The 16,056-nt window shown below is 40.4% G+C and overlaps 1 protein-coding gene across 1 annotated transcript in view; it reads right to left on the reverse strand.

Annotated features, from left to right (window-relative positions):
* ERBB4 (erb-b2 receptor tyrosine kinase 4) overlaps positions 1-16,056 on the reverse strand; it is a gene marked incomplete at both ends in the record, with an annotated part of 599,510 nt that overhangs the window by 114,982 nt on the left and 468,472 nt on the right. The window contains 3 exons of the mRNA XM_080632110.1: positions 1,679-1,777; positions 2,696-2,818; positions 4,821-4,953. Of these exons, the coding sequence (XP_080488236.1) occupies positions 1,679-1,777; positions 2,696-2,818; positions 4,821-4,953 (355 nt within the window). The remainder of the gene's footprint in view (positions 1-1,678; positions 1,778-2,695; positions 2,819-4,820; positions 4,954-16,056) is intronic.

Consider the following 16,056-nt stretch of genomic DNA (forward strand, 5'->3'; position numbering starts at 1 on the left):
CCTTTCCTAGTGTGGGTGTACCTTACAATAGCTGAACTCCCTGGAGTGTCCAAAAAACCTTCCTAATTTCTGAGCAATTCATCAGCTGTTATGATGCATACACTGGAGGGAAATGTGGTCCAGTGAATTCAGTCAGCTGATCAAGCTGAGCTATGAAACTTCACACAAGTAAATTTGTTTCTGAGCAAGGATCTTACATTTTCTTCGTAGAGTGCTTCAAGGTTAATCAATACCAGAGGAGGAGATATTACTACTGTTTCTCTATCAGCATAGGGGTCAGATCCTCAGCTGGTGGGATTCTCCAGCAGCCTTGCACTCTCTGCATATTCACTTCAAAACATGCTGAATACCAGCTCTCCTCTTTCTGCAGCTCTGCCATTAACAATACTCTTGACCATTATTTTTTCCATTAAGCAAACATCTAATACTCTTTATCCCTTTAGTGCAATTCATTCCTTTTGGAGAAGGCCAAAATGCCTTCTTTTTGTGAAATTTGTGCACAATGATTATTGAATGCCATCAACATGAATGTGCAGTGCTCTGTAGAAAAGCAAAGGAAATCCCTCCCTCTGTACAGCCTTTGTTCAATTGTTTAAGAACTCACATGTGGTTATTTGTCTGAAATACCTAATCCACAACTGTCCATTTCTATCCATTTCTAGACGGAAGAATAGACTACAACAGGAATACATTCTCCTTGTGGTTTACACTCATTAATGCTAAACAAATTAAGCCTATACACTGAACACATCTTCAAGACTTACAAGTCCTATGCAATTTACAAGCTCACAAGAGGGATTTACTAAAAAGTACAAATGTCCATGATTTGTCAAAAAATGTCATTGAATGGGACATGCACATTCACAGTGTCAGTGAGGCCTGACCTTGACACTGAGCTAAAAACTGTGTGAACATAGAGCATTCATGAAAACGATGATCTTGACCTCCTATTAACAATATTTCAGATTAGTAAAGCAAAGGCCCTTTAAAATCCAGCATTCTCCTCACTGATATGCTTTGCTGCTGTGAGTTCTGCACCAGTGAAGACTCGCATACATGGTAAGATGTTCCCTTACAACTCCTCTTCTCATTTTTCTCCAGCATCTGTGCCATGGAAAATAAAATATCTAGCACATGAGTCAGAGGAGTTTCAGCCTTCCATTGACTATTAGGAAGAAAACCCCAGGCATCTTAGGGTCCATCACGTCTGCATAGTAAAAAAACCCAGCCCTTCATTACCATGGCACTGACTTTACCTTGGTAGCCCAGGGTTCCGGAAAGAACCCATTACCTACATGGTGAGCTCTACAGCTTCAGAAAAGCAGCAATGACCTACCTGCAGCTGAAGTGTAACCTTGGTTGGTTGGCTGGTTTTCTTTGAACTTGCTGTGACAGAGAATGCTATGTATATGCATTAATACTGAGACAGCTTCTCAAAGACTAAGAGAAGGAGGGAAATACACACAAAATCTCCACAGCTGAGTTTTTGCAGAGACATTATATTGTAGCACTCACTGAACATCAGCACAATATTAGTCCTGAGTACAAGCCTACCTCTACTATTTAAATGAGGAAAGAAAACAGGCTGAAATTCCTCCTTACAATCTCTGTGGACTACAGAAAGACAGCTCCTCACCCCACAGACAACACTCAAAGACACTGATCATCTCTTACTTACATCCATAAACTCCACATTGGCTTTCGGACCAGTGGTCTCATTAAGGATCTTAATAGCCACAGGAATCTTTACAGTTTCTCCTTCAGGGACCCAAATACCCTAGAAAGAGGAAAAAAGATGACAGAAGACTATTAAAACAACAATCATAAAAACTGCATTCAGAATTAAAGTTCCTTTTCATGTGTTCTGTCACATTATGCAGATGAGTTTCGAACCTCAGAAATAAGAACGCACAAAGCTCCAAAATAATAAATCCCACAAAACAACTTCTTACACCAAAAGTAAACCCTTAGGTATAATGAAAGATCTTGTGAACGTCCTCACCAGGCCCCCTTGATTTTCTTTTCTGCATTCCTAGAGAGTAATGTCAGCACATGAATGATGCACATAATTGTTCCACTGACTATTGGTTCTGATGAAGTTAAACATCTGGACTTTCTATCTGGATTCTGATGCTAAACTCATGGAATCTATCAGGAAAGCCTCAAAACTGATTATTACAAGTCATACTATCATGCAGGAAAAGGAGGTTCCTGTATTGACCTAACTCATCTTCTCTACTTAAATGGAAAAAACAAAATGTTTTACAGTTTAGCTAATGACAGTATTATTTTACAAGGTGTCATTACTATTACAAGACCCATGTGGTACCTGTGAAATGATAGACAAAGTTTATCTGGCTTTCCAACACTGTACTGTAAAGCCACTACGTAAAAACAGAATGACGAACCGATACTGCATTTTAGTGTCAAGACAGCCCAGCTTGCATAGTCCTCTTGCATGCAAGAATGATTGTGGCTGACACTCCTTTTCTCACCAAGAGATTATCCGCATGTCTGGTTAAAACTGAAGCCAACATTTGAGCCTGAAGGTGAGCTGCTACCACACAACTCCACTATCTTGAGTTTCCCAGATACATAGGGCTCATGAACCCATCACAGTACAGGGTACTTTGCAGAACTTGACCGTTTTAAGGTTACATGAGGGAACTCACTGCTGTATAATGAACACTCTTACCTTGTAGACAGTTCCAAAGGCTCCAGAGCCAAGAACCTTGACTCGTTTAAGCTCAGTTTCCTTCAGGATACGAAGCTGTGCTTGGTTGGGTGCTGTGCCACTTGGAGTCAAGGGTTCCACCAGCTATAAAGGAAAATCCAACAGTCTTAAATATTTCAAAACCCATCAGAAGTTTATACTGAAAACAACCAATCCAACTAAATACTGGACTAAGACAGTGGTGGGGTCTATCGACAATTGATCAGCCAGCTTGAGGAGAGATTTCTCATCTATGAAACCAAGAGATGTGGTAAAGAAAATTCTCACTCAACATGTAATAATTTCCACCAGAAATGGCATGATAGGATTATGAACTGGAAATTGAATTGGTGTCACAACAACACACCCAAGGACTCCTGCTAATGGAGGCAGTATAAATATTTTCTACATGACAGAAATACAGCATTTATTATCAGTGCACCACATTCTTTTTTTGCCCATTTTATTGTCTTTTAACTTGGCCATATTTCTTTTTAATAGCCCTGACTTACTGGCTCATCATGTTCCTATTCTGTTTTGGGGAAGGGAACTTCTGTTACGCCACACAGGAGGACAGCTGTAAGGAAAAGAAGTATCTTACAGCAGACCATTAATTTATAATAGCCACTAATTTGCTGAAGAAAAAAAAAAAAACACAATTAAATAATTTGCTCAAGATGCCCCAAGAAACTTTTCAAATGAGCCACAATGGCACAGTTAGTTAAAAGTATTCTCAGATCTCAACATTATACTGTCTCTGCCAGAAAAACAGGGCTTATTTAGAAAGAAATCAAATACACATGAACAGGACAATTCTCTAAATAATGAGAAATAGCCTCTTCCTTTACAGGAGAAGGAAAACAATTCAGGGCTACTCCTACTTGAATTGGTTTGAAAGCCCCGCAGCATTTCAAAGTTGTCTGTTTCCAAGGCTAAATGCACCATCCTCTGCAGTTTGAGAACTACTCCTGTGGCAGAGCATCATGAACTACTGAATTAGCAGACCAGACTAATTAGTTGTGTTTAAAAATACCAGTATCTGGAAATTATTGGGGTAAGAAAACAACAAAACCGAACAGCAACAAGCCAGGTTATCACTGAAATAATGTGTGTTGGGCTTTTTTTAGAGTCATTTCTCTTTCCTCCTTCCCGCTTTGGATGTCCAGTATTTACACCATGAAAGAAAGAAGGTTTACTGTAAAAGAAAGTAGACAGACTGGCAGCACGTGTCTGTATTTTCAGTTTGTGAAGAGTGAAAACAACTTCCATGCCACTATCCACCAATACAGGTATGGCAGGGAGAAGCGTTGTGGGGGTCTAATAATGTGCTTGCAGAGTTTTATGGAGAATGATCTATAGAAAGAATAGGTCCGATACAGCCTCCAGCTAGAAACAGAGACTTTAGCTGAAGTTATAGTCGCTTGTGTGTTTGTCTCTAGATTCTCCTGATTTAATCTTCATTTCCTAAGCCAAGACAACAACTTCCCACATGTTCAGTAGAAGGCCTTGGTCCCACAGGAACTACTGTCAGCTGCAGCTTTTATCTGACCAAATGGAGATTGAGAGCTGGACTTCAAAGCAAATACTTCCCAAATGCTTAAAATAACCTATGCTTAAGCAGCGGCTGGTACACTGGCAAGGCACTGTTGAGCTTTCTATACTGCTAAACAGTATTTAGCAAGCAATACAAATTCTACCTAGGTATAAAGATACTTAGACAAACAGATTGGGGATGCATAAATCATTTGCTTCCGGGCTCTACAGTGGAGATGAGTGTGAGCAGGACCCTTGGAAAAGAAGCTGCTAAATCTACTGATGAGCCAGGTTCAGCTGACCGGTCATCAACTGATACAAGTTCAGTTCAGAGCAAGATGGGAATCCAGAAAAATGGTGGAATATGCCTTTGTGATTATGTGGATCTTTTTTGGTCTTCAGACACCATGGATCTGTGTATGTACCGAAAACTACCATCTTCAAATAGCTTCATTCATCCCATCAGTTTAGTCCTGCAGAAGTTAGCAAAAGGTTTTCCTACAGACGTGAAGAACTGAGCATCTTGAATAGAGAAGCAGAACAGCTCTACCTATCCTTTCAAATGCAGCCTCACCTCAGTCTCCAGGAATCTCCGCAGTGCTCTCTTCTTCTTAATGCTTTTGCGTCGAACGTACACAGCAAATGTCAGGCCCAGAATGACGATGATGAAGAGGCCACCAATAACTCCCGCAGCGATCAGAGGGGTTCTAGCAATCAGAATCACAGACTTTATTTTCAGGTAGAGCAAGAGACCAAAGAATGGTTTGGTACATAAACCACAATACTTGGAACACCAAGTAACTGCCTTATGACCAGGATTTCCAAGTCAGTCCAAATAGGATGTCAGGAGAAACACATTTACATACGGTATTACTGTTCTGGTCTTCAAACAATACACCAGTTTTACTTTCTTCAAACCGCCATGCACATGTGAGGAGTTGTGTGGACAAGGAGAGACAACATGCACTTTGATGGTAAACACAAATCTGCAATGGCAAAGTGAGGGTACAGGTATCTGCAGTTTTCCTGCAGGAGCTTTGGCTATGCTTACTCTTTGGCTCCATCTAGGTTAATTCATGGGCTGGTGGATTTAAGGGAAAACAAACTACTGAAAAATACCCAAACTACCACTATCACGTTCCTTTCTGAGTACAGAAGAAGCGAGAGGCCACTTCAAACATGGTGTTTCATAGACATATCTGGAGGCATCATGTTCATATACCTTACTCAAGTAGAGGATATTTACATTTTAACAACACAATTCATGACTAGAACCACACACCCTCCTGGGACTCACTATGATTACACACAACATTTTGGTCACGAGTTACGATTGCACCCACTGGTTTTGCTATGGCTCTTCAGCACAGCCAAATCAAAGAGCAAAAGACTGGTGTGTTGGAGCCAAAAACCTCCTGTGAACAATGCCAAGCAAAGCTCAGCTTTTGCACAAGACCTGTGATCCCCCCACCCCCTACTCCTTTCAGCTTTCTGGGCTCTTGAGCAGCATGAGCTACAACTACTAATTTGTTTTTTCCATAGTGATAAGATATAGTAGGCTGGCATCACAGTAGACACTATACAAGCACAAACCAAAAAGAATGTCTCACAGAGTCACTCTGCCTTAGGTGCTCACATGTGGAGATCTCCTACAGAGTCAGTGGAGAGAAGCAAGCTCCCTCTGAAGAAGTCAAAGCAGTAGGTGCTCTGATGCAGCCTTCTTTCTCCCCGCTTCATCTCTAAAGAGTGGGCAGCAGCCTCCAACCCAGACGCTTACATTAGGTATTTTCACAGCATCCCAACATAAACACACAGCATTTAAAATGTCTCCAAGAGCAGCTGGAAAGAAGCTTAAAAGACAGGTAAAAACAGACAGCAGGACAACTGCAGATTATAAACGGTGCCAAAACCACTGCCTGGTAGCTACAGGAAACAGGTTAACTACTGTCAAGACTGTGGAAATATCACTGCTATGCTTTAACAGCCTTCCTTGGTTATTTCTGAGTGATGATGAAAGATACGTTATGGCCTACTAATAAAAATGTACCACACAGCTATTGAAATTTTAAAGGACTCTCCCACAGAAATAGTAATTTGATTTATCTGACCCTTTATTCTTCTTTTTACATTCTACCACAAAGCAGAGCAGTGGGAAGCAGTGCCATCTAACTCGGTTTGCTATATTAAGGTGTCTGTTTACCACTGAGTTCCGTTTTGAAGCCCCTCTCTAAACTGTCCTAACTGTCCCTTGTCACTGCAGTTTGTTTCAGAAAGGTCTTTAAAGCAGACAGCCTGGAAACATTTCAGCTAGAAAAGAGAAGATATGTTTCTGGAGTGCACCTAATGTGCTCCAACCTCTAACTGGCATTAAAGTCCATAGGATCAGATTACAGCTAACCCAAAGAAATACCCCCTTGCAGCAAATATAGCCTAGATATTAGGACCGTTACATATTTCATCCTCCAGATCCAATCCTGTTGTGTCACTCACTTCACATTAACAGAGACAAAGCCTCATACTCCCACATCTACTTATTAAAGCACCACTATTATGTTTGCCCAGGGGAAACACATTAACCTTACACATCGCTGTAAGGCCTATTACAGTTCAAAGACTTTATGATGGAAACTATAAAGCCTGCAAATAAAGCCGGACGCTGTCCGGCTGTGAAACGGATTATGATGTTTGGGAAATACAAGTCCTGTACCACTTACTCCTCAGGCAGAGACACTCCTCCTTCACCTACTTTGACCTTAAGATACATTACCCCTTCTAATTACATCGGTTACTCAGCTCATTTTGAGTGCAAAGCTCTAATTAAAGGACCTGGCATATCCACCCAAAACAACGCTCTTCATTTGCATGTGCTTTCCATGATGCTGACGCAAGAAACTCTTTAATAGGCAATTATCAAAACCATTGGACATCAAAAGATTCTATGGAGCTAATACTGATTAATGCTCTTGAGCAGAGGATTTTTCTTTTAATGCTGTATGAGCAATCATACTAACATCACCAAACAACAGACTGACGAAACAGGAGATCTCTCAGCTTTAAAGTGCATATTAGTAACAATCATAACAGCTGTCAAAATAAACAGAGTTACATTCCAAACAATATTTACATGATAGACCATAATAAGGAAATGGTTCCAAAGGAGACATAACATCTAGTGAAGAAAATAAAATGAAGTTACACATTCCTTGCAGCTCTTTTACTGTTATAGAGTGCAAGATGAAGCTTTATGATCCATCGTGATCCTCTCGCTGATTTTAAAAGAAAGTCCTCATCTTTTTAGTAGTCAAATGAAAAAAGGCAAATCATTTTCAGAACCTTCACCAAAGAGGCATTTAGTCATTAACGTGAAATACGCTGTAACTGCATTAGAACTGAATTTTCAGAAGGTACCCTTTAAACACACTATTCAGCAAGATTAAAACGGGAGTGTAAAAGGAATGATACAGCAGGTGAGAAAAAACCATATTTAAATGCTAAACAAATAACTGAAATACAGAAAAAGTTCTGTTTTCAACTCAAACAGTGATCAGTTGCCTTCACTCCTAAGTTCACTATCCTTGCATAACAATCATCACACACATCACAGATCTAAATGGGTGATGCTGTGACTGTATACCATGCAGCTGCTCCTCACTCTGCTACTCAGCTAAGCCCCAAAGTCAACAACCATGTGTTTTATTTGCTGCACTACCAAATGAAAAGTCACTGCCTTCAGTGCTTTTTGGCATCACTGTTGCTTTCAACCACACATGGACTATTTTCCAAGCCCAGTTTTCCAGGTGTTACCACCTTTGGGTTAGTTTTACTTGTATTTGTTAGGCTGAATTTGCCTTTCATTCTGCTACTGTCAATTCTGCTGTATCATTTCTCTGCTATTTTCCTGTTTGCAGTGTCTTCTACTTAATCCCCTGGTGAACATCATCTACATGCTGGTTACCTTTCTTTTACCTAATTATTAAGGTTGTTTATCGAGGATCCCTGCAAGGTAGCACTGATCAGAGATGTTGCTGAAGACACAAAACCTTTCTCCCATTTTGTTTTTTTAATCCAATCCTTTCTTTCTTTTTGCATATGCACCTATCAAGGGTTCAGCTTCACATACAGCTGGACACACAAATCTCCTTATCTCTAGGGCATTAAGGGCTTAAGCCACTTACATTTTCATTACGGTACTGTCCCGGACCACCTCTGTGAATGTAATTTGCCCACCTCAGACTACTGTCCTCTTAAAACTAATTCCATGTAAGTTAACAGGAGCAATGTTGATGCAGAGACAAAAGTTTCACTACTCTTCCCCTCTTTCCCCCCATGTTGTTAGAAGTAAGAGGCTCCATTTGTCTGTTAGGGCTCAGCAAGGCTAAAGCGAAGCAAAGAAAGGTAGTTCCGTATCAGTCCAGCACAAATAATGACCAGGCAAAAGTCAATCCTAGATCACATTTCTTTTACCTCCACCACAAACCCAACAGGAAACTCCTGATAGAGCCACTACTTCCCTTTAAACACTGAAAATCTACCCCAGAGGATGAAAACAACCTCTGTTCCTGGACTTCCAGGCTCATCAAAATAGACTGAGCAGTCCAAGAAATATGACCCTGAACCATATTTCAGCCCCACAGAATTAATTTTCTGTCCCCCACCGCTTCCCTCAGCTGAGGACAGAATACCCCATTAATGACTGTAGAAGGTGCAGCAGGGGAGGCAGTGGGAGGGGGAAAAAATCACAATATGGGAAAAGTCCTGCCTTTTGGACAGGAAACTGTGCATCTGTGGCTAAAAGTTGCAAGTAAGACTCTAGTATTCCCTTATGAGAAATAAGTAACACATATTTCTGTCTAAACATGTACTGTGTTTTCATGTCTAGAAGCATGCAACACCCATTCCCACATACCACAGTTGAGGCAAAAAAAGTTCTAAGCTAGTATTCCAAGACGAACAAGGATGCACAACAAAGGGGCTCGTATCATTCCATCCACTCCAAGGGAATCTGCAATTCCCATGGTGCTTTGAGACCAGGTATTAAAGCCTAATTACCGACGTAGATAAGTACATGGTCTCATACTATTGACTGGCGAGTGCAGCAGAAGGGGAAAGGAAAGAGAATGAGGGTCCATGGAGTAAAGCTGAGAAAGAATACCCATTTTTCTACATTTAGCTTTAACCCACCTCATATGATTAGTAAATAAATTGAGCTTTGAAGCTGAGTTGTTTGAGGGCTTTAAGTTCCTGCCTCGATCTTCCACACCTTTATCTATGTATCATAGAATCAACCAGGTTGGAAAAGAGCTTGAATATGTGCTAAGCAGCTGCTTCTTGTAAATCAAAGCATGATTTTTTTCCTGATGGACAGTTCGTACGTTCTGCATCCCTCATCCTTTCCAGCAGTGGGGAGTTCAGCCGACTTTGAAGCTGCACTCTTTGAGATCTAATGGATTCTGCTAATCCTGGAATAGTAATCTAAGTATTTAAAATATACAAGATAAACAAGCAGACTGGGAAGCATATTTGTGTACATTTTAACAGCTTCTCTCTGCTGTGCAGCACTCCCCTGGCAGAGCTCTACAACCACAACTGTCAGAGTGTTCATGAAACGGTGCTCCCCAGGGGTGGGAAGAGCTCATCTAATGTTATTCACATTAAGATGTGCTTTGCTTTCTATTTTTCTGTTACAAGAACAAGGCTCCCTTCCTCCTTTATACACCTACTCTGAGGCTGTTCGAACACTGGCAAATGTCAACATCTTATAGGCAGATTAGGAGTTTTTATCATGTGTAAACACAATTTTAACTCCCAGCTGATCTCATGATTACTACCAATTCTGACTTTAATCTAGATGTGGGCAAACTGCATTCCACTGTACTGGCAATGAGCTGCCGTTAAAACTGGTGGCAGGCAGTTCTAGCCACAACTTTTCAATATGCTGAATGACCATAATGTTGCAGTCAATGTCTAGGTCCATTCAGCAGTTAAACATCAACAGAGTTTTCACTATCTAGAGTCAAAATTGCCTTTTTCTTACCCACACTGGTTCCTACATTGAAGCCTTCCTCAAGTAAGTATTTAAGGACATTTCTAGATCGCTGTAATCAAGTTATCTTTATGCTCAAAGTTTCTTCACCAGCTTTGCCACATAAGAACATGTGCAAAACTGAGACTTGCAATCTCTAACTGACAGTGCGCACCCTTTCCCCCTCTACTGTACCACTAACCAAGACGTGCTGTTGAGAGCAACTACTAGGATACATCAAAATATTTAAGACAGTTAAGAACTTGCACAGTGACTTTGTTTTGAGGCTTGTGCTTTAAGCAAACAGATTAATGTTCCTTGTAAAATATGCCAAGTCAGGCACAATACAATGTAGATTGATTCATTTGTGACAGACAGGCAGTTAAATGCACTAGATTGGACCTGCAGGTGAACCCAGTTCACCAAGTAAAAGAACAATCCTCTTCATAAACTTGTCATATTTCCCATTTTCTTTGGGAAGGGCAGCATTTTGCTTTAAATAAAGACAACTAGATCTGCAATGATCATGGGTGCTGATGGACTGCTCTGAAACTAAACGCATCAACATTAGCTCAAAGAGTTTCTCTCTGCATAAAGCATTCCTGTTAGAAGCAATAAAGTCAGTCTGCTTCTCAGCAACCAGCTGCAGTGAACTGGCTCCAGGATTATGTCTGTGTACATAAAATTATTAATAAGAAAACCTGCTTTTCTCAAATAGAAACATAAAGCACATTATGATATTATATGCTGAGAGACTACTTTGTCTGGTGGCACTGCTTTCTATTCATTAACTGTCAAATCCCAAAGTACCACAGAGCAGCACAGTCTGGGACAGTGTGTTACATCGCTCGAGGAGCTGGAGAAATACAAGGTAGTGCCCATTTTAAATGAGTAGGGAGCCAAAACATTCAGTGGGAGCTGGATCACACGGAGAATACAAACCCTAGCACAAAATTGGCTACCGAAACCAAGTAGGAACATTCCTTCACTCTGCAGCAGGTGTTCAGGGCAGATTTTTATAACATTTTCTTCACTGCTACATTTTGGTTTCTATTATATGTTCTAGCAGACATTGGCAGGACAATTACCTTCACCCTCCATTCTGCACATCTTCTCAAGCAGAAGGCTGATCTCGAGTCGTAATGGCACAGAAACTATTTCAAACACATCCTCTTCTCCCTCCCCAGCTGTGCTCCACCAGTGACTGTACACCTGAGTGAATATTGCATTAACAGGCATTCACTGACATTTCAGGTGGCAGCTTGATTCAGACTAATGCATGACGGTTTTTCTTTACAGTTAACTAACAATTATGTAGATAGCAGTATGTTTGGAAAAACAATCAGATCTCCGAGGACACCCATTCATGATGAATTAGACATTCACGACTTTGTTCTCTAAAATTCTTGGTAGCCAATATTTGGTACAGGACATGGAGGGAAATTCACTTCAGACTAATAATTCATAACACAAAGGCTAGAGAACAGGAAGGGATGTTTGGGAGTATTTTAAACAACAGGAGGAAACCTGTTAGAATAACTGTGCTCTTCCTTCTGCTATTTTTAACAAACACTTTCCAAATTCCACTGGTGGAAAGTGCTTGTCATTCATTTGCGTTCCAGTTAAGTGTTTGCTGAAATTGAGCAGTTCAACATACCAAATACCCAGGAGCTTCAGGAGTATTTCACATTAGGGACCCTTCATTTGGTGATCAACTCAGATTCTGTCCTGGATTTCCTCCTCCTGATGTCTAATGACTTTATGCTTCTCTTTCATGAGAACCCTAATTTCTGTTGGACCACTTCTGGACCAGCTCTGCATCTAGACTCCCATGAGCCACCTCACCAAGGACAACAACCCTGTTCACATGCGTGAGCAGTCAGGCTAAGGTTCAGCACTGGACATTGGCAGAAAGAAAAACAACCCCACAAACATCATCAAAACAAAGATGGGACATGATAAACTGATGAGAACAGAACTGTCACACTGTGTTCCCAATCTTCAACTTTCTGGTCATATACAATCATTTGTTTTGTGGTAAATGTAGAGCTTACATGGGTTGCAGCTGGGTTTTTTTTTAACAAGTGGTGGTATTAAAGCATCTTTTGGACCTATGTTTGAGACTAAAGTTAGAATGCGTGGAGGATTCGTGGGAGAACGTGTTTGGAAATATGCCCCCGTATATCCTGCATGTATTACAAACATTCATGTATACACACATCTGATTAACATTTTTTCCTTCAGAGCCTAAATCCAAATAGTAACACTTCGTTCTGCACTGGTATAAATGTATATATAAATATAGCATTTGAGACATTGATTGGAATACTAGTAATGGCCATGATGCTGTTAACTTCAACGTATCTTTTAGCTACTCCTCATTTGAGGTCTAAATATGCAGAATTTATCTTTGTGGAGCATAGTAGGGAATAAATGCAGTCAGCGCTCATAAATGTCAAAGAAAAGCAATGGTAGGTAAATAGTGGGGTAGAAGGAATTTCTGAGTGTGCCTGATACTGCTTTCGGGTTTATCACTATTCTATTACAAGGATAGAATTCTGTCTAAATGTCTATACACACATTATACCAATCATTATAAAATCCCATTTGATTATGGGGAAAAAATTCACATGAAACTGAGGTTTTCCTTCTGACACAAAGCTTATACAGGATCATCTCCCCTACAATAATATGCCTCAAAATTCTTCTGTGTCCCTAGCTTATCAGTTATCTCCCAGTAGTTCTAATGTTACCAAGTGGAACAGAGAGAAATTCTGGTGTATCTTGCAACTCCTCTTTGTTCTAATCATTATCCCGCTACCACCATTTCCCCAGAGGCCATTCAGAAAAGTTCAACTTAGAAGTCCTGAATCTGCCCACTTTTACTCCTCTCCTCTGTATCCACAGCCACCCAAAGGAATCTATTTCACTTCACTGGCTGAAAGTGAGCCAAGGCAAACCAGTCTTTGTGAATATTATCCTTATCTTCTACTCTCAGCTCTGCTGAGGATTTTTTTTTGTGTCTATGTACAACAGCAACCTCCTATCATCTTGATAGTCACAGATGTGACTTGATTAGAAAAACAGCTTGTGTCCATGGTGAGGATACTTGCTCAGAGTAACCTAGACTCCGTAACAGCTGTTTCATGATGATTATTTTGCAGTACAGTATGGCCCACATAAAGGCAAATGATAACTTAGTAAAACAGCTCTTCCTTCTCCCAAATTTCAGTATGAAAGAACATTCCAGAATTTATTGCAGATACCGCTTTTTCTATGCATCTTACATCCTCCTCTCCCAATAGCTGCTCAACTCCCAGAACAGAGCAGGCTGAGCATCTGGGGAAATGGTGGTCCAGCTTTAAAACCTCTTCTTTCTCTTTCAGCCACAACCCCCTTCCTTCTCTCCATCCCACCAAACCTCCAGACCTAAGCACCAACCTTGCGGGCAGACAGTGAGCCCTGCTGACTTCTTGTGCTTTCATGTTTCACAGCTTCTGAAGCTCATTAGGGCTCAAGAAAAACAGAGGAGAGAAGGCTCAGACATCTTTTTTTCCTGCCTCTATCAGAAGGCAGCATGAAAAAGCTGATGAAACCAGCTAGAATACGCACTACCATACTGCTACAGCTATAGTTTTGGCTTGCTTTCTTAGTAATTGCCTTTTTCTCACTAGAATTTTCCTGAAAATGAAAAGAGCTCCTTATTTTAAAAATCCCTTGATTAAAAGGTGACTCAAACATCCCGAAGTTTGGAATTTGGAGCCTGAGCCACTGGTTGATCCAGGAAATCAAAGCAAGAGAGTTCATGCAAAGCTGCAGTGGTGAGACAGCACTGAACTGCATCCACGTCATTTACATGCAGAGGATATTGCTGCCACGAAGGAGGGAAAGACATATCTACAGGAGATGGGACTATTATAAAGCTAGATCACTATCCCTTCAATCTGTTCTTTGTCTATTATCCTCACTGTGATTGTGACTATGCATATTAACAGCTAGTGGCCCATTTTTAATGCAGGAGTACTTTCTACTTGTTTTTCCTTTTCCCTGCATCAGACTATTCTGGGCAAGGAAAGAGGTAATATTGCAAATATAGATATTTTCTTTCAGGAAGGCTATTCACTTAAACAAAGTAATGCTCACTGATACAGCCCATTGAAATAAACTGCAAATACGCCATGGGCTGTTCAAGTCTGCTGGAAATATAGAAGAGACCAGTCTGACCACTGCCAAACTGGTGAAATGCCCAACCAGAATTAGTCCTCTTCCCTCCAGTCTACCACGGCATCGCTGTCTGCTTCTCACCAACCAGCCTGCAGGATTCTGTATCATGGTGCATGCTCCTAGGACTATGTTCAGATTAATTTGCAGATTAACATGCTATATTGCCAAGAGTAGGGATTGCAATGTCTCATCTCCTCTTCAGCATGACCTCTAAGACTATAATCAGCAATACTGACATCAAGCCTCCAGGTTCTAACCAGGTTTGTTTATCTGGAGCAAAACAAATGGTAACAACTAATTAAAACCACATTCTCTATCCTTTTGTTTGCTTCTAATTTTCCACTGTCACTTCTTCTTTACACCAATGTTGCTTCACAGATTCTGTGCCTCCTAAGAATTACCTGTGCTACTTAATCTCAGTAAAGTATCTAAACATCATTAGGTTTACTACAAGTAGACAGCTGTGAGTTAAATTGGAACAGTGAGTAAAATTACAAACATGTAACGAAAAACCAAGCAAGCATTTTAAGAGGCAAGGAACATCTTGGTGCATTGCTTTGGTGGCCTGCATTTTTAGTGGACAGACTATGTCATAGGCAGGGTATTGGGAGTCTAAGACAAATCACCTGAAGAAATGGTTCACACTTCTTAGTCATTTGCATTTCAGACAATTGTCTTGCAACTACTACCACAAAAACTTCATCTAATTTACAAATGGGGGATTATATCATGCCTGGATCGTGTTTAACCAAAGGCTGGCCTTTGTCCTGATGATAAGGGTGAATCTGTTCTCAAATTTATGCATAAACATCCCAACTCTTCAGGATAAGCTATTGCAAACTGTAGAGAGATGTATCAGAACAGACAAATACACAGTAAGCTCCTCACAACTCTCTGCCAATGAAAAGCTCAATCAGAACTAGCCAGCACCCAGTTTTCACATTACCCTCATTCTTTCCTTGCCTGTTTGAGCATCTGCTCAACCTCAGATAACTACAGAAATTACTTGCATTATCTTCATTATTAAACAGCCAGTGTGTCTGCAAAAGAGCTTGTTCACCACTGCGGGAAGATGTTGTCATCAGAACTTTACATCAAATTGAAAAAAAGGTGAAGTTTTACGACAAAAGTACTGTCCTCACTACAGAAACCTTCACTTTCAAAGGTAACAATCAAACAAAACCAGTATCTAGATACCACAACTTCTAAAACTTCACAGGACCAAAGACATGGCTCCACCAAAGCATCTTCCTGGAAAGGAAGCAAGGGACAATAAGAAGGAGAGAAAGAAACGACAAGAAAAGGAAGAATCTGCACTGCAAAACAATACAAGATGCTTAAGTACTTCACTAGTATCTAAGGCTTAGAGAACCCTATAGAGATGGACAAATTTGACCTTCAAATTTATGTAATTAGTGAAGAAATACAGGAATGGGAAACAATTTTCCTTCACTTGTAGGACATCAAATAAAAATGATAAACCACTAACACACACAAAAATATTTACTCAAAAGAAATCTCATTCAAGTGAATATGAGCACAGTGCAAGAGAGTTCAGTCAAAC

This window comes from Psittacula echo, assembly GCF_963264785.1.
Source record: "Psittacula echo genome assembly, chromosome: 20".
NCBI lineage: Eukaryota > Metazoa > Chordata > Aves > Psittaciformes > Psittacidae > Psittacula > Psittacula echo.